The sequence below is a fragment of the Bombus fervidus genome, chromosome 9 (assembly GCF_041682495.2).
Source record: "Bombus fervidus isolate BK054 chromosome 9, iyBomFerv1, whole genome shotgun sequence".
Lineage (NCBI taxonomy): Eukaryota > Metazoa > Arthropoda > Insecta > Hymenoptera > Apidae > Bombus > Bombus fervidus.
In genome coordinates, this window is record NC_091525.1 from 7,876,027 (window position 1) to 7,899,273 (window position 23,247).

Sequence of the window (23,247 nt, forward strand, 5' to 3'; positions counted from 1 at the left end):
TTGTAAATCATCATGCATCTCCATAGTACATTTTTTATAATTATTTAACAACTAACAGGCACAATTATACTGAAGATGCTTTATATATATATATATGGATATATATATATATAGATTTTATATATAGATATTATAACATATATAGACATAGACACATTTACTATTCTAATTTACAAAATATTATAAATCGAATATATCAGGTCACGTGGTTAATAAGGTTCAAACACTTATATATGTGTATATATAAGTATATATATATGTATATATACATATACATATTGGGTTTATGTAAAATATCTTTCCTTCAAATCTATTGATTTTTTCTGTTTCAAAAACATTTGACTATTAAGTGAAGAAATAAATAATTCATTGTTATTTTTTTTTTATGTTTTGTATAGCTATAATCTTATTATGTATGTATATACGCATACACGTATAAGTGAATGCATATACTTTTTTGTACAGACATACAACTATATATGTATGTATACATATATATTTTTTATATATGTATGTATATTAAGAATTTGGCACAATAAGAAATAGAATCACAGTTGAAATCATTGTACATCATAAGAGCTATGGTTTGTTAATACATATTTCCTTTTTTCTATATCTGCAAATCTGATTGTAACTTTTTTCACACTTGAAAGTCATCTTAAATATAATATATATAATGCAATATAACTATATCTTATTTTCGGTTGCTATGTTATATCACGAAATAAGTAATTAAGAGATCATGATTTCAGAAATAATAGTATAAACACCCAATAATTTCATTGCTTAAATTCGACCACTGTAAAGTCTTCTTGCAGATTTTTAGATTAGTCTCAGTTCATTGGTTCATTGTGTCAAAAGAATATTGAATCTATTTAATTTCTCAGAGCCGCATGAATCATAGATAGTAAAAAAAATAAGCATCTGTTTTAATTTTAGACATTAGTGGTCCATTGTTTCATTGTATGTATATATCCCTCTTCTATGTATATTAGATTCTTATATATTCTTCAAAGTATACTACTATTAAAGGTGCATGGGTTGCTAACATTTTCATTTCATAGTGCCATAATTAAGTGGAAAACTATGCATACTGTTTTTAAATATGTAATTTGCCAGCGTTATACTTATATTATTTTGATAAAAATTTTGTAAAATATAACGCTACACTTTCATTTGGGTTTTTAGAAATTGTTGAAAAGATATGAGTATGCAATAAACCTTTCAATGACAAACTTTACCTTTTATGATAAATATCTATATGCTGTATTTTTACTATATTGGAATAATAAATAAAAATTTTGGATATTGTATTTAAGAAAAACGTTCTTCTAAGAAATTGTAAGCAATAAGCAAAACGTTTGTGCTTAATAAAAAAATGTTATAGAAAATTTTGTAGCAATTTTAATTTTGAAAGAAATATAGATAATGTAATCTTCGCATTATAAAATTGAACGAAATAACTTTGTATAAAAAGTATTTTCAATAAAATATTTGTACACGATTACTTTTAATTTGAGATCCATAGAATAATTTTTGATTTTTGTTCAACTCATTATCTTCCAGTTTGGCAAAACTTCAGCAATTAATGTAGAAAAGTATGTCGTTACATTATATACAACGGTTTCACCAGCAGCTAGAATTGCGCCAAACGAACCATATGTACCATAATCTATAATACTGTGATTACATGCTGATAAAACTGCAAGATCTTTGCCTGGACCTCTTGCATTTATATCAGACACGAATTTGATTCTATGTCTTTTACTATTCAAATTATACTTGCACCAAACTATATTATCGCTAGTTACTACAAAAACTACATTATGATACTTGCCAATAAAGTAATCCATTGCCGCGAAATAATAGCTGACTGGTGCAGGTCTGATCTTTAATTTTTGCCATAAGTAATCCACATAATCTGTTCTTCGTATATGTATGCTTACAAATGTTGGTTCAGACAAATTAAATTCCTCTGCCACCTCTTTCAAGACATTTTCTGCATAAGCTCTTAAATTTGGCTTGAATGTAAATTCTCTTCGTACATCATCCAACCACACCAGAATAAGAGACCAATAGGCTGCATGTCTGTGGAGTAAAAACATTAAAAACATAAAATATCAGTTGTGACAAATGGAATAAAATAGCCTACCTTGGTATGATAATATTTTGTTCTGTACTGTTCCATTGTCCAAGAGAATTAACAACTTGACTAACATCTAAGTTACATCTTCCAATGTAACTGAGTGGTGGAATACTGAGATTTTCAAAGTATTCTTCAAGAGTTTTTAATATGCATCGTGGCATAAACGGTTCCAAGCCGGTCCTTCTTGCAGTAGCCCACACCGATACATATTCCCAGATCTGATTCCCAAGCCTACCACCTTGAACTGCAGAAACTATTCCATACTTGGGACAAGGATTCCTCCACTCTGGTGGTATTCTGATATTCTTTAAGGTAGTGCGACAAAGAGCTTGTTCATATGTTGAAATCTTTATATGGCGGGCTGGTGGGTTGGATGTGTACATAGGAAACAGGAAGACATGGATGCCAAAGACCACTATCAGAGCAAGAACTATTGCACTTGCAAGTACATGCTGCTGAGCGTGACTCATTATCCTTATATATTCCTGTATGATGTAGTCACTACGTATGGGTCAATTCTTTTTCTATCTTCTACTGCTTTCTGATTATTTATTTTCTACTCTTCAACTTCCACTAGTCCGGCATTTCGTATCTACAGGTGTGCCATGTCCTTTGCTTTTCGTCGTACATCTTTGCAATGATAATATTATTTTTATTGAACAGTACAGGCTACTTAATTGTAGATGATTACAAGATATGGATTGTGTAATTAATGATGATAGTAGAACTAATTGAAAAAAATGTTTATTTAAAAACGTTATGTAATGTTTTTAATCCAATTAACAAAAATATTGTTAATATCTCGATTGGGATGTCAATAATTTTTCGTTCGGCTAGAAAATGATAGGTAACGTTATTAAGTAGTACACGTCGATGTTGGTCAGACAGTGAAAAGGACATGGCCTAGCATATTTTGTTTAAAAGCTGCTAATTTAGCAAGGTTTTATTGTACAAAGCACGATACATATAAATCAAAATTGTTTATTAATATTTGTTTATTTTGAATCTAATGGAATTATATTACATGTTATATATGATACTATAAGGTAGTAACAGGTGGTGAGCTTCAGATATTACACAAACTTTGTTATATATCTATATACAAGAGTAATATTTACTATTTATATAGCTACATACAGCATGTAAATGAAATTGTAAAGAAAAAAGATACTTACACTGAAGTGACAAAAAAAATGGTTAAAACATATGATATATATATAATTAAATGTTAGAAACAATCGAATTACGTTTGACACTTGAATCGAATCATCTTAAATATAAACGACGACATTTTAATATCTACTCACCTGTCGCATACAATGATTGACATTCAATTCGAAATGCACTACCATCCATAAGATTTACATTCACCACTTTTTTATTTCTATCACTCATGTTTTCCCGGCAAAATCGATGCGTATCTCGTGCATCAACGCTTGTTGCGTATCTACACGGGATGTTTAATATTCGCTGAAATGTTACTTTTTTCGACGCGAATAATCACAGTGCACACATTTTTAATATTACGACGTTATTCTCGATATTTTTCGTAACGAATTTGTTCGGACAATTTGCTGAACGATCAACAATGTTTAATTCAAGTAGAACTTGCATCCTTGGAACGAGGGATGTTGTCCCGATTGATGACGTCATGAAGAACTGTTACCGTCACCCCTGGATAGTACAGTCACAGACGAGTGAAAGGGTAGACTTATCACTTTATTGAATTTCGCATTTCATGCTCTAAAGTACCGATTGTGTAAAACATTGAGAAATTTTGATCACTGGATTTTTGTTATAAGGTAATTTTTAATGTTTGTCATATTATATATTTTATTACAATTTGTAAATTTTGTCAACTTAATTCCAAACGTATATGGTTATTCATCAATTACTTTTTAAATATATAAATCGTTTATATAATTAGTTTCTAATATTATGCTATAATATTACCTTAATTTATTTATTATTTTATTACTTACATTATTCTATTTAATAAGAGAGAGATCATTATATTAACTACACATAATTATAGCAATAATAATAAAGATTAATGATAAATTCGCGATATGCAAAAATATTTATTCTCAACTGATAAATAAAATACAGACAAGAAAATGCTACTATTCACAAGTATAATAAGTACCCGTGGCGTACACTATGTTCATTAAAAAGTCTGCTTAAGCGAAAGGGAAGCCGTATCGCACCAGCCAATCAGCAGTCAGCTAGACGAAGTTTTGGCGCGGAACGTCATCATACTATTGAAAAACGTGATATCAAGATGTACCGTTCTTTGAAGTGTGTAATTTTGACTTGCATTGTTCCTGTTACTATTCTATTGTTTTCTATCGACTATTATCAGGTTTGTTTAAGTAATACATCCTTACCTTGTGCTTTGTTACATACTGTTATAACGAATTCTTATAGCTTTTCAAATTTTCTCTATTCGTTTGTCGTCGATTATCTGTTTAAGTGTTATTGTTATTATTAGTTTATATCATATGCTTCTGAGATAGAGTTTGAGTTTGATTGTTGCTTTATTCTGACATAATCCGTTCAGTTTTATACATTAATGCTAAATCTTTGATTATCTTTTATGCATATCATTGCTTGACTATGGGGATGTCTTAGGAAAATAGTACGCTATAGATTTGATGACATTTGATACAAAACGTTTCGTAATGTTTGATTTATTTTAACAAAAATGGATGTACAAATACGTTTATATAATTTTTGATTAATTCAAATTATAATATTCGACACTTTGTTACAGATCTTTTCCTACCATTTCCTTCTTCCAGGGGATTTGATGATTCTTATTCGATGATAAGCTTCGCAATAACTTTTCATGGATCAACGACACCAATGATAACGTTTTTCGCGTGAGTCGCATGCATTTTTGTTCCTCTAATCGTTCAATTATGTCGTAAGAGGAAAGGTCCGAATTGACACGGTGATTAGTTGTATATTGTATTAAAGTAACACGCAAAATTGAGATAGTGGAAATTTTGATCAACTAGCTGAATAGTTTTGGAGCAAATAGTTAATTAACAACCAATAAGAGTATAATGCTAATATAATGTGGTATTACAATATAAGTAATTGATATATAATTTTGAGAATTAGTTTATGTATATATGTAGAACATTCGTTAATTTGATATAATAGTCTACAATATAGTATATTATATAATATGTTCGTAAAAAGTTCATAAATCGAAATTGTATTATGCGCTTGATTTCTATTTTAATAAAGACGAATTGTGAATGGGATAAGTTGGAGATGGTCGGTATAGTAGGGAAACACGGCGCTGGTACTATACCATACCTCGTCGGTGTTATACGAAATACACGATGATTGTTGGTAGAACAGATCCCACCCTAATCTAATCAACTCTTAATTCTCATACTTCAGGTGGCGCTAGTAACTCAATTTGAAATTCAAGCTATCAACCCTTAATTAAAATTTTTACATCATGATCCAATATCGAAAGCCAAAACTTGGGTCTCTAACAAGTAAAAGAAATCAACGAATCATCTTACCCATACTACAAAATCTAATTCATTTAATTAACTTCCCCACCCACGTAACAACTCAATTTAATCACAACCCCTCTAACAATATTCATAGAGCAATACCTACTCTAATTACTTCTTCCTCTTAATTTCCTATTTAAATTCCAGATTAATTCTCTAAATATCGTCGTCAATAAAGGATGAAACGAAATTTCCGTGAAATGCGGTTATCGCGAAAGAGAGCCGTTTAACACGAGTTTGAGGCGAATCGTTTATTAATTTCATTTGATATTGTAATTAGTTTTGTCATATTTTTGGAGCATGGACGACGTTTCCTTTCCATTTTTTTATTAAAATTTCCAATTTAAATTCCCTATTTAAAAAACAATCAAGGGACAATCCTTTAAAATATCGACTATGAAACGGTGCAAGAACACCGTGGTACGTCCGCGATCCAAAGACGAATCCCACAAAGAGAGTCAGAGTCTCGTGCGTGAGACTTCATCAAAACGCAGTCAACGGAGCGCGCAACTCGGCGCCCCCGGTTGTCGTCGACAATAGGTCGCTCAATGCTACCTAATTCGCAACAATGGCCCCCGCGGCCATATATTAATGGTCCGTGCCCGTATATATTCGCCGGCTGGCATTATATTGTCCTGGAGGAGAGCGGGCATGCTCGCGCGCGTGTTGCCCCTCGTAGGTGAGAGCGTGTGGCACGCACACTCCTACGGGTTCCGCTTTGTCAGCTCGGAAGCAGAACGGGCCGGACGTGTACGGGACCGGGGGCAGATGCGACTCAATTTTGTGGATGACAAATCGGGCCCGTAACGTTGTCAGGCGACGATTAAAGGGCGCGGCCCCCGGCCGATTTAATGGCGCCCGTGATTTCGATTAGCCTCACGAATAGACCGGTTTACGAATACTATTATCGATAGGATTCATCGAATTCTTATGGTTGTAGGTTTTTCGAAACGAGATAGATCGATTGGATGATTAGGGATTTTTCAGAGGGATTTTTTAATTGAAATTTTCAACACTATAACTTGCCAAGTTTTTACTTTTTCACGATATCAGAGTATTCTAAGAGCTAAATGCAAAACTTCTAAATTCGAAGTCGATCCAATATCCCTACACAGTTTTCTTAAAATCATCTCATTTTCATACACAATGATATCTTTTCGTAATAAACGTATCAAAAGTTTCCATGTGATTTTGTTGGCACGAATATCAGAAACGAATTTGATGGTGGAAAAATCGTAAGGTCAGCGGTTGATCGGAGCCGATGGAGCGGTTTATAAAGAGCAGCCAGGCGGCTCGTTGACGGAAGCTAATTCCATCGACGTGTAATTCGATTTCGAGACGGGGCGAGCCGCGCATTAATAAGCGAGCGGACACCGCGGGTGATCGTTCCGCGGCGGCGTGTATCCGCGCGTACTCTCGTCCCGGGGAAATTAATGAATTTCGAATCGAACCACCGCGAGTAGTTAATTTTCGTGGAAGCCGCCGCGGAAGATGGCTACCTGCTTCGAGAACACGCTCGTTTAATGCCACCGGGTACTAATGGCGTTTCGATTGGCCTCCGACCAGTGGCGTAGCCACTTTCTCCCTTCTTTAACGTAATAAAGTTGCTTCGCAATGAAATCTCTTCCAACAACCAAGATCTTCACACATATTTCCTTTTTTGTTTGACATTATTTCGGTTTCAATTGAAACTCCGTGCTGTGGCTACGCTGGTTCTCGTTTATCCCGAGAAATTTTAACAATTAACTGCCACAACTTTCACAAATAAACATTCCTCGTTTTTCTGTTTTATTTCATTTTCTGTCGAATCTTTGTTTTCAACATTTTCGTGAAAGTAAAGAATTTGGAAGACAACAGTTTTCGTAACTCGAGGGAAATTCCAACGCTTTTAAAGAAATCATGGATCGATTTTTATTTCCAATTTCTGCAAAAATTTACATTCGTGCGCTTCTTAGATTAGCTGTTGCAAATGTTGGTTCCAATTCTTCGTGATCTTTGATCTCGTGTAAGAACATGCGAGAACTCACGGTGGGAAGTTGCGTTTCTGTAACACACTGTACGCGCAGGACATTAATCACAGTAGTAATTGAGATTTCCTCGGCGATTTCTTTTTGAAAGATTACAAGATTACTTTACCCTTCTTAAATGGAACGGCGCTATATTTGTTCCTTTAATATCGCACAAGGAATTAAAACAAGTTCAGCGATCAATCAAACGCAGCACGGTGTAATTTTTCTGTACTTTTAATATTATGCAGTCTTCTTCCTTTTTCTCCAATTTTTCAAGATGGAAATGACTCTCGTTATACCGAATTCATTTTAGATTTATCAGATATCGCAACTATACTCTTGTCACGATACTCTAAACTTTTAAGTTTATTAAATTTTCTTTAAACTTTAGCTATACGTTAATTAATCTATAAATCCCAAATTATTATGAAAATTCTCAGTTATATTACGTTAAAATTATTTAACTCTCGCTCGCTCCTTGTGCCAATTTGACACATTTCTCCGGTAAAAGAATATATTATTTTACCATTTATAGAACGATATTTTTGGAACTTTTTCAGTTTGACGCGCGAATGAAATCCTCTGCCCTTGAAGAAGAATTAGCGTGAACGTCTGTGTACGACAAAGAGCAAAATTAATTATTTATCCTTTCACTTCATCGATGTTTTACTATCGCGTCAATTTTTTATTTTATTATTTAATTTGTACTTTATAATTTGTCCATATTTGGACATTCGGTAAATTTTTCTAGCTTCGTGTCAATTTGACACACGAAAGACACATCGAGTTGCGAAATTTTATTTCATGTTAAACTCGAAGTATCTCTAAACTATTACAATTTTACGTTTTACAAAAATCCACGATAGCTATGTCGAGCATATAAAAACATCGAATAAAATAAAAATTCCCAATTACTTCCAACCTGGTAGAAGTCAGCAAGTCTAAGTTCGAAATTGCCAATGAGCATCCCAAGAATAGGCGAATTTCCAATAAAATAAAAAACCGGCAATAATGTTCCACGACGTATCATTTTCAAAAATAAGTAAACTCTCGTTCAACACCTTGTAGGGTTCCTCTTTACCTAATTTCCAAAATAAACACGGTTCCTTCGTCTGATTCTTCACTGTAAAACGAACGAGCGCGCATTCTTTGAAGGTAGCTCGACTGGAAAAACCGAGCAGAGATCGGACATTTCCACAGAACTATCGGTGAACATACGGACGTGCTGGTTTCCCGTGGCGATACTTGACAAACGATGCCCCATAATGTCCCGGATAACAGGGCACCATTGACTCTGGCCATTGTCGTATGGGACATCGTCGAGCACCGGCCACCAGGCGGTCCCTGGCCACGGCCACTTACTTATTTTCCCCCATTGTTCTCGATCCTCGAATCCGCCCTTGTCCCTCTTCCACGTCCAACAGTTTTCATGCACGATGTTTATGGCGCTTCGTTGAAACGGTGTCACGTTCCTTTCCCTCTTTGCCAGCCTCGGCTCTATTAACTGGTCAGGGTAGCCGGTCCTTTCTCTGTAATGAGATTATCTGCTGGTTACGACCTTGTCCACGCGAAATCCGAGTAAAATCAGCCACGGCTAAACTGTGCAGGTTGCAGGCTAGTCTTAAGGCGAGGTCCTGTTCGAAAATTTAGATGAGATCTTAGATACCGGTGATGCGGATGAGCTTTAGTGGTTTGATGTATAAGTTTAGGAACGATCGTGTACGAATCGAAAGTTTGCAATTTCATGTTCAAAGATTCTCACGAGTTTCGAATTTTTAAGCAACGAGCGTAGAGTTTATTAGCGTGGAAAGTTTCAGATGAGATTTTGGTTGTCTTGGGGACGGTTATATCGGTTACGGGGTGAATGCAAGTTCGGGAAGTTGTGAATCGGAAGTTTAGAATTTCAAGTTCATAGACTTTAAAGTTTCCAATTTTTAAGCGAGCGTATATCGTAGTTAGGATTGTTTAAGGATTCAGATCAGATCTTGATTGACACGTTGCCGATGGTTACATGGGTTACAGGGGTGAGTTCCAGTGTTCCTAGCTAGAAGAAAACTAATTGGAAATGCATATTTCCTTTGAACGTTTATTACTGCGTTCGAATTTTAAAATCAACGTTCGCTTGTTCTCAACGTAATGTTCACTTGACTACCTTTTTACAGATTATACATATTGTACAATTAATCTTCCACAGAAGTACCTTAAAATTGTTATCCTTCCTTCGTTACAATCTACCACCAATTTCCACTACCAACTACCACCATTTCCCCCATCGTCGAATTTTCCAAATCTTTTACATTTCAAAGAGAGATCCCCAATAATCTCTCTTTTTCTTTTCAAATTACACAACAGCCAATATCAAGTCGAAGAATCCATAATCACACAAAGGCTAAGGTTTACCTACAATTTCACTGTTCCGCTTTAACAGCTAAAATGCAGTCTCCGAAAGCGATTTGTGAGTTTCGTCGAATTCCACGTTTGACGAGACAACGGACGAAGGAATTTTAACAGCCGCTGAAAACACGTTTAACGCGATTTTACGCCGTTCAACCTTCCAGTGCTCGGCTCACGGTCGAAACGTCCATCGCGTCGGAATGTTAACAATCTTCTAACTACCGCCGGTTTTATACAATTCCATTATTGTTGAAACGTAGCTGAGGGCCATTTTATCAGAGGATATTGCGCGATTTCGCGTGTTTCTCCCCGTTAACGGAACCTTTCCAGACATTATCCACTTTTGTATTCGTACGACGTGGCGGCCATCAGGATCGTTTTACTGCTCGAAACGTACACGCTAAACGATCGTTTAGCTACGCGGCCTCTGCCAATTACATTATCTTCCTGTTATTAGAATATTCCACAGGGCCCGGGGTAATTTTAATGGCCACCTAATATCTGTGATCAACGAGGCTGTCGTTATTCTATTCGTCGGTCGTACAACGCTGGTTTTTCCATTCGATCGTTTTCACCCGATAATAATCGCTCCTCATTTCCAGCTCGTTCCCGCGTGTTTCTCGTTGTCATTACGTTTGTTGCCGCGGGTCCTTCCCTGTATCTTAACTATTCTTAACCGATTACAAGAAAAAAGCGGAAAACATGTGCGCGTATTCCACCGCGGCCACTTCCTGTTCTGAATTATCGAAGGACGGATGAAATAGCAGGGTTATTAATAGATATTTATCTGCGAATTTTTATGCATTCGCGGGAAATTTGAAGGGGGAAAAATGTGCACAATGCGCGTATAGATATATACTTTATTTTCTTGCCTCTCGGCCTTGAGAGGGTAGAGAAAGAACCAACGTGTGCCTTTCTTGATATTTATGATATTTTTCAAGATGCCGAGCTGGCAAAATTCAGTGGGCGTTTTTATGCCGAGAACTTTCAAGGCGAAAGCTCTCAAAATTGAAATTTTAAAAGTCGGAGCGTTTAACTTAGAATTCTGCTAGTTAGAAATTTTTAAGCTTAGGTTTCTGTCACTTAGGATTCTCGCAGTTTCGCATCTTTCGACGTCCGAGCTTTTATAGTTCGCTATTCTCGCACAACTTGTATATCTCCGAAGTTTTCAGTTTTGGTAATTCAAGACCTGGATAACTCTTAAGTAAACTTAAGGCAGAATCTTCGGAATCTGAGCTCACAAACTCGGGATATTTGTAGCTAGATTTTTCTAAAATCTAATTTAGAAATCAGAACATTTCCTGTTGAAGTAACTATTTCAAGAAAAACTCTACATCTTTATCTATGTATATCTGTGACCTGGAGACTGCTATTACGTAGAAATATTCTAAATAAGGAGAGGTGCATATTATTGTACCCTTGAATATACATTATGTTTTGGGTTGCAAGGTTTAGGAACAAAGGAACTAATAAACAGATTTCTATTTATGTTCCCTGTAGCCTCCAGCCAAAGCTATAAGGTTAACTTGTTTGGTAATGTCCTTTTGCTATAAATATATGAACGTGCTCCCTCTCATTCAATTGTTTAGTAACACTAAGAGAATAAGGATCTGAATCAGCATAAACTTATACATTATATTTATATTTATACCTGTAATTATTTCAATATACTTTTCTATCAGTCAGCCTCAACCTCAACATTTGCAAAATTGTTCTGAAAATTCTAAGAGCAGTACATCTTGCACCTGTGACGCGAACAAACTCTTCAAAATCCTCTTCACTAAACACTCTTTTTAGAAAAAAAAAAAAAAGGACGAAAAGAAAAACACATTTTCCATGATAGGATCGTCGTATATTCCGAAAAAGAAGACCATAGGTCGCCTAACAGAACTTTCCTAATTTCTCTCAGTTATCAAGAATCTTGGAAGGATCCCGTTTCCAGAGGCACGAAAAGCTAACGGTTCCCGAAACGCGAAAAACCTAGACAGATTTACAACCGGCTACCGAACGCGTGGACCTAAGAAGAGTCAAGAGAGATTCAGCCATATCTGACTACATCCCCAACTGTATTATAGATCTTGCAAGGGAACGTTGACTAACGACGATCTCGATCGAAACGATCTCGAAACGCATAATTCGTTTTCGTTTTTCCATTTCGTTGTAGCCCGTTGGTCCAGGCGGACACCTGCAGACCCAGCGAGACCCGTTATGCTCATCGGACAGAGATTCCGGCTAATAAAGACATAATTCTAGGAGATAGAATCTACAGGGTTCGCACGAGACCGCGGTGGCCATCTTTACGAGTCGAGTCCGATTCGAGAACAGATCGAATGTCGGGTTTGCTGGTTTCATGCATCTCTTTTTCTTTCTTCTTTTTCCTCCTTTTTTTTCTTATCCCTGGAAAAAGCAACGCTTTCCTCGCGGGATTTATGGCCTCGTTAACGCGATCCCGCACTCGCGCGATGCTGTACAAGAAATTGATTATTAAACCGCGACCGCGTAGGTGAGCCTTTCTTGATCATTCCTTCCTTTCGTATAGGCTTCTCGTACAGTGTAATTCTATATCTACGAGAACGCAAACACGTTTCCTTAATTGTTCGATGGCCTGTGGCGGAAACGCGTTTAAGCGATTAAGGGCGTACTGTGTTTTTGCAGAGGATGTTGTCGAACTGTCGCCGTCAAATTTCTTAATTTCTGAATTTCTTCATTCAGACAATGTTTCTCGATTATACGTAGATAATTTCCCGGCCGTGTTTGCACAATGATTTATCGAATATCGATATCAGTGAATTAGCAAGTTGTATTACGAGTTGTAATGTCTTGTAATTTTTTATCGAATGGAATAATTAGTCGGATAATTCAATTTATATTTTATAGAAGGACTGTCAGAAAATTTGCTCGTAAAGTTTCCATTTGTTTTATATATTACCGAATTTATCGCTGCTATGAAAAGCTATTTATTAACATCGATAGATATTAATTTCTAATTAGTGTCTTGTAAGGTCTCACCAGCAAATTCTGTTCAGTTGAGCAAAGGAATCTTGATAATGAAATATTTAAAAAATGTAAAAGTTAGAAGAAAAGAGTGTATTAATAGTTGTACTCTGAAGATAATGTAATTTATTTTTTCAGAAATAAAATAATAATAATTACGATAAATATAGAACATTATAGAAAATATAGAAAAAAGGTATTTGTCATGTAGATTGGAATAGATTGATCTTTAGGTTCATATCGTTGATGGTTTTGATGGTAGAAGGATTGTTATTGGAGATCGTCCATTTCTTTGGTTAAATAAAGAAATACGGAGGAATTTCGAAGAGAATGATGTGAGAATGATGTTGGAATGGATTAGGTTATATAACGGAAATGCAAGATGTGTCTGTGCAGTAGACGAGGTGTTTGAAAAATATATGATTTATCTTGGTCTTCTTTTCAGAAGAGTTTAGTAGATTCAAACTATTTCTTTCATGATTTAGTGGTGTATCATGTATAAACCGATAGATATTCATATTTCTTTAGGATTGCGATCATAAATTTTTAGACCATACCTTTCAAAAGTGAAGTTTTATAAATGCCTATAAATAAAAAACGTTTTACTAGAATTAGATCTTACGAATGCCAGCAAACTTTTCGCTGTTGAAAAGATAAAACGAATCAGTTTTCAAGTGAACTTTTTTACAAAGAGAATTTACGAAGCAACTTTCTAAATCATTTTACGAACTTCCTAAACTTTCTCATTGAGTTAACTATTTTTTAAAATCGTACCTTATGTGTACAACCTTTGTTGACAAACTATATTCAAACCACGATACTCCCAACAAATCTTCGAATTATTCAAAAAATTGGAAAGTCTGCTTCGCTTTAATTCAAACTTATTTAAAGCCAAGAAAGGGTCTGCAGAGAAACATATGAAAACGTTAGTCACGCGAAAGACAAGATTAAATATCTCAAATTTCAAACTACAATTTTTCCACTCCTTAAACCGCGATCCTTTCAACGCATTTATTGGAAATCTTTTCAAACTTCCATTAAACAAAAAAAAAAAAAAAAAGAAACAAAAACCGAGAAAGAATAGAAAGAGAAAAAATGGTGTAACGCAAGTGTCAAATTCGAGCTCGTTTGTCGTGGCAATTCCGCGCAAATCGCCGCGAAAACTCGCCAGGGAGAAAACAACCGCGACCGATGGTCCGCGGTCCAATCGCCCGCAAAATGGCCTCACATTCCGCACGCTAACAACAACTTGATGAAACGATTAAAAGCGTAACGAGGGCGTCGTCCCGGTCTTCCATCCCTTTTCATCTTCATATACCATTTCGCCGCTGATGGCTGTTGTTACGGTAGCGTGTGCATGGACCGCGCAAATTTCCACGCGAGAATTTTCCCGATTCACATGTATGAACGGTCGCCGTCCCACAGGACGCGTCGCCAGCCTCGTTGACAGAGAGTTCCTCTGGGAACAGCCCTGATAAATCTGTCCAGCCGATGTTAACTGCGATTTCCGTGGACTGCTGCGCGAAAACCCCGCTCGATTATGCGAATTCAACCCTTAGTGGCTCTTTACGGAACTGTCGAGAATTTTAGGGAATTTTATGAAATTTTATGGAAATTTTGGATAAGGTGATTAAGTGATAAGAATCTTTAGAATTTGGGAAACTGCGCGGAAGACTTTTGTTGAATGAAATTACGTGCATTCACCCTTTACTGCTTCTTTTCTTATCTCTGTGTAACGTTGAAGAATTTTAGTGAATTTTATGATATTCCCAGGGGACACTGAATCTTAGTATTGTTAATTGTTTCGCAAGTGAACATTCTTGAATATTGCTAATTCTCAACTACAGAAATTTCATATTTCCTTTACTTTGCATCTTCTATTTCCTCTAATTTTTCGTCCTTCATTTTCTCCAATCCAGTGGCTCTGAAACCTTCGCTATTTTCTCAACCCCTTAAAAACACAAAAATAACAAAAACTATCCAAGAATAAGGAAAAAAAGGAAGAATTTAGATTCTGCGGGAAGGATAAATCAAAAGATATCGCGAGGAATTCCAAATCCAGTATCGAATCAACGCAATCACTGTGTCAATGAATCATTGCGGGGAGCCAAATTCCTGCACCAAGACCAAACGCGTTGTTATTGTTACAAACAAGCCGGGGTTGCACGCAACCGAACTGCGAGTCATCAAAACCACCCATAACCGTATCCATCGCCACCGCCATTACGCGAAACGAGACGTGAGCGTCGCTCAAAACAGGATGTTAACCCGTCGACTTCCACCGAAAAGCTTTTCCCGTCGTGGCATTAAGATATCGACACGCTAATGTTCGTCCATTAAACGCTTACCAACCGGAAACGATTTAATCGTTCTCAGCCTTAGAAACAAGCTAAACGTGTTCCATCGTTCGTGTAATTCCATCATCTACGTGGTTATCATCGAGGTTACTCTATAGCATGGAAATCACTCGTCATCGTTGAAGAAAACAATTTTTCCCATCAGGTTCGTTTTCCATCAGGGAGGCAACGTCGATCTCGTCGCCAACCGTCCCGACCATATTAACATGGCGAACCGTGTGCGGGGGAGACTAGGCGCGATAAATAAACCCTGAGCCCATTGAAGTAAGTGGTTATGTTTTTAACACGTGCTTCAGACTAACAGTTCACCACCCGCGCCCCTTCAGCCCGGTATAAACCACAGGAGAACGCGCTTCGCCATCTCCATAAGCCACGTCTTTCCCAATGGCGTAGCCTGTCAAGATTTTGTATTCCATAATTCTTCACTATTTTTTGGTCGCATTCTCATGAATTTGTGAGTATTTCTTTGCAGTATCTATTCTATATTTTAGGTTCTTTGGATTGTTGTCGATTTACTGGCTTTGCAAACAGTTTTCGAAGTTCGCGTTTCATACTTTTGTCAATTTGGCAGTTTCCACGTTACACGAACTTAGGTTTCTCAAGATTTTTGTTAATCCGTTAGGTTTGCGAACATTTCTGGAAGTTTGTCTTTTATATTTGGCTTCTTTGGCCAATTTGGCAGTTTCTATATTATATTCAGGCTTCTTAAGATTTTTGCCAATTTTTATCGAGTTCGCGAACACTTTTGCAAGCTTATATTTTATAGGAACATCCGTAGGTTTTCTGCAATCTTAGTCGATTCGGTGGTTTGTACGCTGTATTTAACCTTCTTACGGTTTTTCTTAATTTATTGAGCTTCTAGACGTTTGACAAGTTTGTATTCTCTGCTTTTCTAAGATTTTTCGGGATGAAGATTCTGAGGAATTTGCATTTCAGATTCGTCGATGAATTAGTTTCGGAGTTAGCTAGATTGTTTTTGATTTGTTGATTTTATGAAAATTCTCAAGAGTTCGCGAGGAATTCAGGGTAGCTAGTACCTTTTGCAAAGACTCGACAAAGGCAGATTGGTGAAGCAGATGCCAATGAACGTTTAAAATATTTTGCAATGAAGAAATTCGAGATCCATTGAAAAATCATGAAAATAGGAAGAATGCCGCAAACAAAATTAATTTACAATTTTTACGACGACCAAGAGACCTCATAACCAACATCCATACCCCATTCTCCTGAAGGATCCACCATCGCGTCATTTCCCGGATCACAGGAAGCACTTCTACGCTACTGGTGTCCAAGCAGGGCCACAGAAGTGCTACGCGCGCGAACATCGAGCTGACAACGAAGAGTAAAAGAGACGAGCCAAAGTAAGAACGAAGAAGAAACGTGTATGAAGCGAGAAGAAAATGGAAGAATGGTGAAGGAAGAGGAAGAAAGGGACAAAGAGAGAGGTTCTCTCTCGTCGAGATGGGAGATGCGCCGACATAACCGATAAATAACAACGGCAACGAGCCTGTCAGACCCTTGTTAAACCATCGTGCACACGCTCGCTCAGCCTAGCACGCACGCATTCACGCATTAGAATACGTTTTAACACATCCCTCTCGTTCTTCGTCTTTCCTCTTCGTTTATTCGACAGAGAAGGGCGTCTAGATGTTTGCCCCTCGGGGGTTGAGACGCCATTGACGAATATTACTACGATCCTTGGACCGCGAGCAAATGCTAATTAATTCCACTTCTTCGTTGCAATTAGCATCCGTGCTTCGGGATGGGATTGATCGTTCAGTTGGCTGCAACCTTTTTTCAATTGAATTTTTTAAACGTGCGATTTATTTATGGCTCGTGTATATTGTTTTGGAAGAATCGGGCTAATTGTTCAATAATTTGGAAGCAACGCACTCCGCGTGGTTTGGAAAATTCACATGGTTTGTGGATAATGAAAGCGGATATCGTGGATTTTGGAAGAATCGGAAGAATAGTTATGAAATAATTTGGAATTAATGGATGCTCTGTATGGTTGGGAATATTGAAAATTTGAATTCTTTCCTTGTTATTAGGCTTTTCACATTTTTGCATATTTTTCAGTGGAGTCTTTGTATGGAATTTGATTGCCAGATTGTATGGTCAACTGGTACCCCAAAAACATATAACTTAAAGTAAGAGAAAGAAAAATGTAAGACATAAGACGCACAACTAATACCATAAATAAAAAGCGTATAGTTTAAAATCGCCCAAAAATTTCAAACGCAAGAGAGAAACCATTTGCAATATGACGAAGCTTCTCGATCAGGGGAAGGACGTTTTTATGGTTTCCGAGCAGACACAGAACGGGTTCCCGTGGTCCCTGTCGATGACTTTGCCTCGAAGATAGGTTCAAGAGGAACGGAGGAGACAGGGATACACGGTATGACGTGCCAAGAGTTGCACTTACGTGGATGCATCTGCCTCCGTTCGCACGAGCCATCATTTTATCCGGTCGACTTAACGCAACGCCCGTTTACGCTGAAGTTACGAGCTCCCTCTCCCCGCCTTTCTCATTCCTCTCCCTCTCGCAACCTCAAGAGGGTCCCGTCTATCTTAAGGGTACGTTTTATGAACTGCACTTTATGAATTTGTCGAAGAGCGCCTCGAGATGGTATCGTTAACGCGCCTCCAGCGTTCCAGCGAACAACCAAATGGAAGAGAGAGAGAGAGAGAGAGAGAGAGAGAGAGAGAGAGAGAGAGGTAGTAGAGGAAGAGGTTCTTTCTTTCTTTTCGCAGAATGGTTCGATGGTAGCATCTACGGAGTACGAATCTTTGTTTTCTGGACAGAGGTACGTGAAAAGGATGGAGGGAGAATTTTTTATAATTGGCAGACCAAAATAGATCTTTTTAATGGGCAAGATACGTCCGAAACAGTTATAGATATGTTCAGAACAATTTACCATAGCTTTGCTTATGTATTTTTTAAAAAAAGTTGCGGGAAGAATAGCAGAAGATGGTTTTTAAATATTTCTTTTACGTGCCATTTATTTGAGATTTATTTCTTTTTAGAAATGGTTAGTTTCTCTAAAGAGTAATTAAATAATAGAACAGAGACAAAAACAAGATAAGATAGGTTAAACTAAGATAGCTAGAATAAGAACTAGATTAATAAGTGTCACAAATATTCACAAAGAAAATTAGTATCGTTGTACTGTGTAGAGTTTATGTACGGTTGTAAGTCTGACAGCTGGCAAAGGCACGAATTCAATGAAAGTGAATATAATAATAAAATAAATAACGGCACAGATCTTCGTCTTCTCGTCTAAAGATACGTAGAAACGGTAGAGAAAGAATTATCGACAATTCGGGTATAAATAAACGAAAGATATTTTTAGTGGAACGAATGCGAATTCCTAATGAATAATACGTTATTTTATTACACACGATATCATCTCGTGCAATTATAAAGACCAATTCTAAAGAAGTTTAGAACGTAATAAAAAGTTAAGAGCACCTAAACTCTTGAGGCATCAAAAAAAAGAAGAGATTCGGAAGAAACTTTCTCTCTCAGCCACATAAGTACATATTTAAGCAAGAAAAAAAGAAAATAGAGAACAAAATGTTGGGCACGCGCTTTCCTCCGAACTGGAACCAGCTTTCTTTCGAGGAGTATAAATTAGCGACACGACAACGTTGCTCTCACCCTTATCTGCCGGCTTATTTTCACCAGTGGAGAAAGAAGAGCCTGGCACGCTCTACTCGCGATCGACTTTCGCTGCGCATCTGTCGGTCGCGAGGAAGAGAGGACCGTGTAGCCCTTATCTCGAACACGCCCGTTGTCGAAACACTTAATGTTACCACTCGAACGATCGGGTCGCCTTTGATTCCGATGGAAACACGGCCGAAGCGAAATCCACGCCGACGGAACACCGTGTTCCCGCCGGTTTGCCCGGCAATTAAATTTCCTCCGACAACGTGCGCCATTCTTTTTCGCGGTACTTCGGTCCTTCGTGGAATTTCGCCGGTTCTCTTTGTATCTGACAGAATTTTAACTTTTTAGAAATCTTTCTCAGCGTTTCTTTTAAGTTTCCCTTTTAGATTCGTTTGGCGGGATTTCAAGATTTTTGTAGGTTTTATGCGAGAAGCAGGAGATTTGGACAGTTTGGGATTGAAATTACGAAAGGGGTGGTAATTTAGGGTGCTGACAAGAGGAATGATGCTGGCTGAGCTCTCTTGCACAGTCGAATTTATATCAGCAGTGAGATATTGGTTTGTAATATAAATTCGTCTTATTTTTATATTTGCTACAATATATTATGTGATATGCGTATAAAAACGGTACGAATTTATATTACAATTTGATATTTGATGGAAAATCGCAAGTGAGAAGCGTAAAGGTAACTTATGATTTTTGTAAATGTACTTAATATTTCGTTGAATCTTTCGACTGTCAAAATAATCAAACGTGATCAGGATAATATCCACTTTTTGTAATTCAAACTACTTCACTTACGTAATTTTACTTGTCATTCTAAATAATAATCGCACATTTATTTCGCATCGATCTAAGAGCTCTTTAATCCCTCAAACATTCAAACATAGAAAATTATTTAAATCGTGATCCTTTAAACCATTCATTTATCAATTGGTTTATCTGTCTTCTCATCTTCTGAAAAATTTTACTCCAAATACATACATACCAATCTTCGCTAACTAATAACACTACTATTCTTCTTCTTACATTAAACTATAATGTAACGTTACTTAGCTTTTAGTCCCCGAGATCGATTCGTTGTTATTTTTCCATTATTTCGCCATTATTACTCCCCATTACTCCAACTGTGCTCCCTCTTCGTCAGGTTCCTTCTACTTAGCCGACGATATTTTCTTTATTGGCTTTAATGTTATCTACAAGGCTCGCCACCTGGCGCCGATACAAAACGGTGTATCGCTTTCACCGGCCCTCTGAAGGGTTCTGACGGACCCTCCTTGGAATAATATTTTCCCAACACCGAGACCCTGTTTATAGTGTCAACGCAGCAGCGACGGATTATTCGACTGGCTTCCGGTTGATCTGCGAACGCGTCTATCATCGCGCAAAAATTTCTCTTGTATACGCCATTAGAAGGTTTCGATAGTATCATGAACTCTCGAAGAATTATTTCTAATATTTTTTAAGCACCTACTTTCGATAATTATATGGAAGTATTGGCGCCTCATCGTTTTGATGATTTTTGAATATGTTGTAGAAATCAACATTTCGAACAACTTTTTCCTATACGTGTACCTCATTGTAAGGTGGTTAGCAAACAATACTAACGCATACATTCGTGCAGGTTTTAATAGTTATTATTAGGAGGTTTATTAAGAAGTCATCGAAATCGGTGAGCTGACAGTATTTTTAAATATCTCTAAGTAATTGTCAGCTATTTTTATATTCCAATATATATAATTTCATGCGAGATTTTTATATCAACTTTTACGCAGTATGCAAAAGTGTTAATAAAAATCGGAAGAGCAGTGATCTGTACAAGAAAAACGGATAAGAAAATTACATTCTATCGCTAGAAATCCTTCAACATAAAGAATTTAAAAAAAAAAAATTCTGTAACTGAAACAAGATTGTAAAATGCGAGGATATCGATATACGTGAAAAATTCAAATTATTTCCCCGTTTATGAAACACTTTTAGCAATAACCGCGCTATTAATTAAAACACTATTACACGCATTCCGAATCTAGAAACCTGACATAAACCCGCGCACTCAATCCAAAAACCACGTTTCCAAATATACCGAGGTTCATAAATTCTACCAGACGCGTCTCTAAATCATCCTCCTCCGAACGGTTCTCCTAACAAGCGATTCGATCGAGCTCGTTAATTAAACCTCGGCGAACCTGTCCTCGTTTTCCAAATTCCCTCTGCCATTCGTCACCTGGCACGAAAAGCCCGGCCTCTCGTTTTCTAAAGCTACAGTCTGAATCTTTCCGAAAAGCACGCGGTTCGTGGAAAGATAAAAATAAACGAGAAAGTTTGAAAAGGGAGGAAAGAGGGAAATTGGTCGGAATAAGGGGTGGAAGTTTCCACGAACGAAGAAAGATGGCAGAAAGGGGAAAGGGAGAAGATCAATTCCAGGCAATATGTAGAACGATTTCTCTCCGTTTCTGGATACGAGTCGTAACGAGAATTCACGACGCCCCCGCGGTGTATCCTTTATTCCAGCCGACGATTTATCCTCTGTCGGGGGTGCGCGACAAAGGGGGCGAGGGGGTGGACAGTGGGGACAGGCCATCTTCTCGCTCGGAAGAAGGTTTTATTGGGCTTTTTATGGGCCGAATAAACGGTCCCGTTACGCGGATTTGCATGGAACTTGTTCTGTGATTCACCGCCAACCCCGTCTTCTTCCTTGTCATACAGCCGAGGGAAAGGGTGGATTATGGCAACACAACGCTTCTTCCATTGTTTGTTACCAAGTTTGTTTGGTGGTTTTAGAGAATCTAGGTATCTTTTTGAGGACGATTGAGAACGTCGGATTCTGTCGTATCGAATTTCTATTATCTTTTACGATAAATAATTGTCATACATTTGACGAGAGGGGCGGTTCATGGCAACAGAACATTTCTTCTATTGTTTGTTACGGAGTTTGCTGGTTTCAGAGAATTTAGTTATCTTCTTATAGTCGTCAAACTCTGTGGTATCGACTTTCTATTATCTTTTATAATAAATATATTTATCTTTGTGTATGTGTCATGACATATCATTTCAAAGGTGGGAATCATCTACTGCATGTATCATTTTAATCTTTTAACATCTTGTATTATAGCATTCACATCCTAATTAAAATTTCAATATGGTATCGATACATGTATCGAGGAGGTAGAACACCTTCGCTGAGCAATATCGATACATCATACCGATGTTATTTTTCTTTTAATATTTCTCTACAATACATAGTGTGTTCTAAACATCTTTTAAGTAAAACGAAGTAGAAGGAAATTTTTCTCAATGTTTCTCATGGAAAGTAGCAATCGCAGAAACTGTCCGAGTTGAATGTATCAATTTACGTCCAAATAAATTTTTCTTATCATTTAATGATACTTTCATGCGACTATAAAAAGTAGATATTATGAAAATGAAATGTAGAACCTGAGAAAAAAAATGTCTCATTAAAAAATAAGGATATGTACTTTTTATAGCCACTTCGTGTCGTAATGTGAAATTTGTTTAGTAATTGAAGTTTCTATATCGATAAATTTCATTAAATTTTGCTAGAATTTCTAGCAAAATTCATCAATTTTGAAACCTCCGGTAGATATAAATATATACGTAAACTGATAAAAGCCCCTCCACCAAGAAAGAAACGGACAGAATGAAGAAGAAAAATATGGACAAAGTATTAACCAAAAAACAAGACAAAAAAAAAAATTATCGCCTGGGTAGCTGATGTAATTATGATGAAACGTTGTGTAATGATGTATTAGATTATCTATGGTTTTGGTTCACAGGCAGCAAGCTGTGGTTCTTAATTAGTTTATTGACGCTTTGACCGCCTTAAATTACCTAATTAATATCAACACTCACTCAGATTGTTTTTTCTGCTTGGAATTTCGCAATCGTGGGACGCGAATAAAAACGTACTTGTTTTTCGTTCGAGTTGCGTACAGAAATGGTGTCAATGTCCCTCGATTGACGCCATTTAGGCGATCGAATCTCGAGCACCGTTGATAAATTCTCGCGATTCAATTTCCCGATGTTTCTTTTACGAACCTGTAAAAATGGAGTACCTGCATTAAAAAAAAAAAAATGTTTAAAAAGATTTTATAAGAGGCATAAAACGTATAGACGATAAGAT

At 36.8% G+C, this 23,247-nt stretch overlaps 1 protein-coding gene and 1 long non-coding RNA gene across 2 annotated transcripts in view; both read right to left on the reverse strand.

Annotated features, from left to right (window-relative positions):
* Positions 1-48: 48 nt before the first annotated feature.
* Positions 49-3,811, reverse strand: LOC139990796 (galactoside 2-alpha-L-fucosyltransferase SEC1). The gene is made up of 3 exons (XM_072010315.1): positions 3,454-3,811; positions 2,153-2,776; positions 49-2,088 (listed from the first exon to the last, which is right to left on the reverse strand). The coding sequence occupies exons 2-3, from the start codon at positions 2,614-2,616 to the stop codon at positions 1,548-1,550; spliced, it is 1,005 nt and encodes a 334-aa protein (XP_071866416.1). The 5' UTR covers positions 2,617-2,776; positions 3,454-3,811; the 3' UTR covers positions 49-1,547.
* Positions 3,812-5,805: 1,994 nt separating this feature from the next.
* LOC139990803 (uncharacterized) overlaps positions 5,806-23,247 on the reverse strand; it is a 172,244-nt gene continuing 154,802 nt past the window's right edge. Inside the window, exons 4-5 of the long non-coding RNA XR_011800655.1 lie at positions 9,054-9,218; positions 5,806-7,736 (exon numbers count right to left, since the gene is read on the reverse strand). This is a non-coding gene — a long non-coding RNA (uncharacterized lncRNA). The remainder of the gene's footprint in view (positions 7,737-9,053; positions 9,219-23,247) is intronic.

Excerpts from the sequence above, each read along its gene's own strand:
- LOC139990796 (XM_072010315.1), bottom strand. The coding sequence starts at position 2,616 with ATGAGTCACGCTCAGCAGCATGTACTTGCAAGTGCAATAGTTCTTGCT. Across the intron at positions 2,089-2,152 it reads CAAAATATTATCATACCAAG|ACATGCAGCCTATTGGTCTC; the intron begins GTAGGCTATTTT and ends TTTACTCCACAG.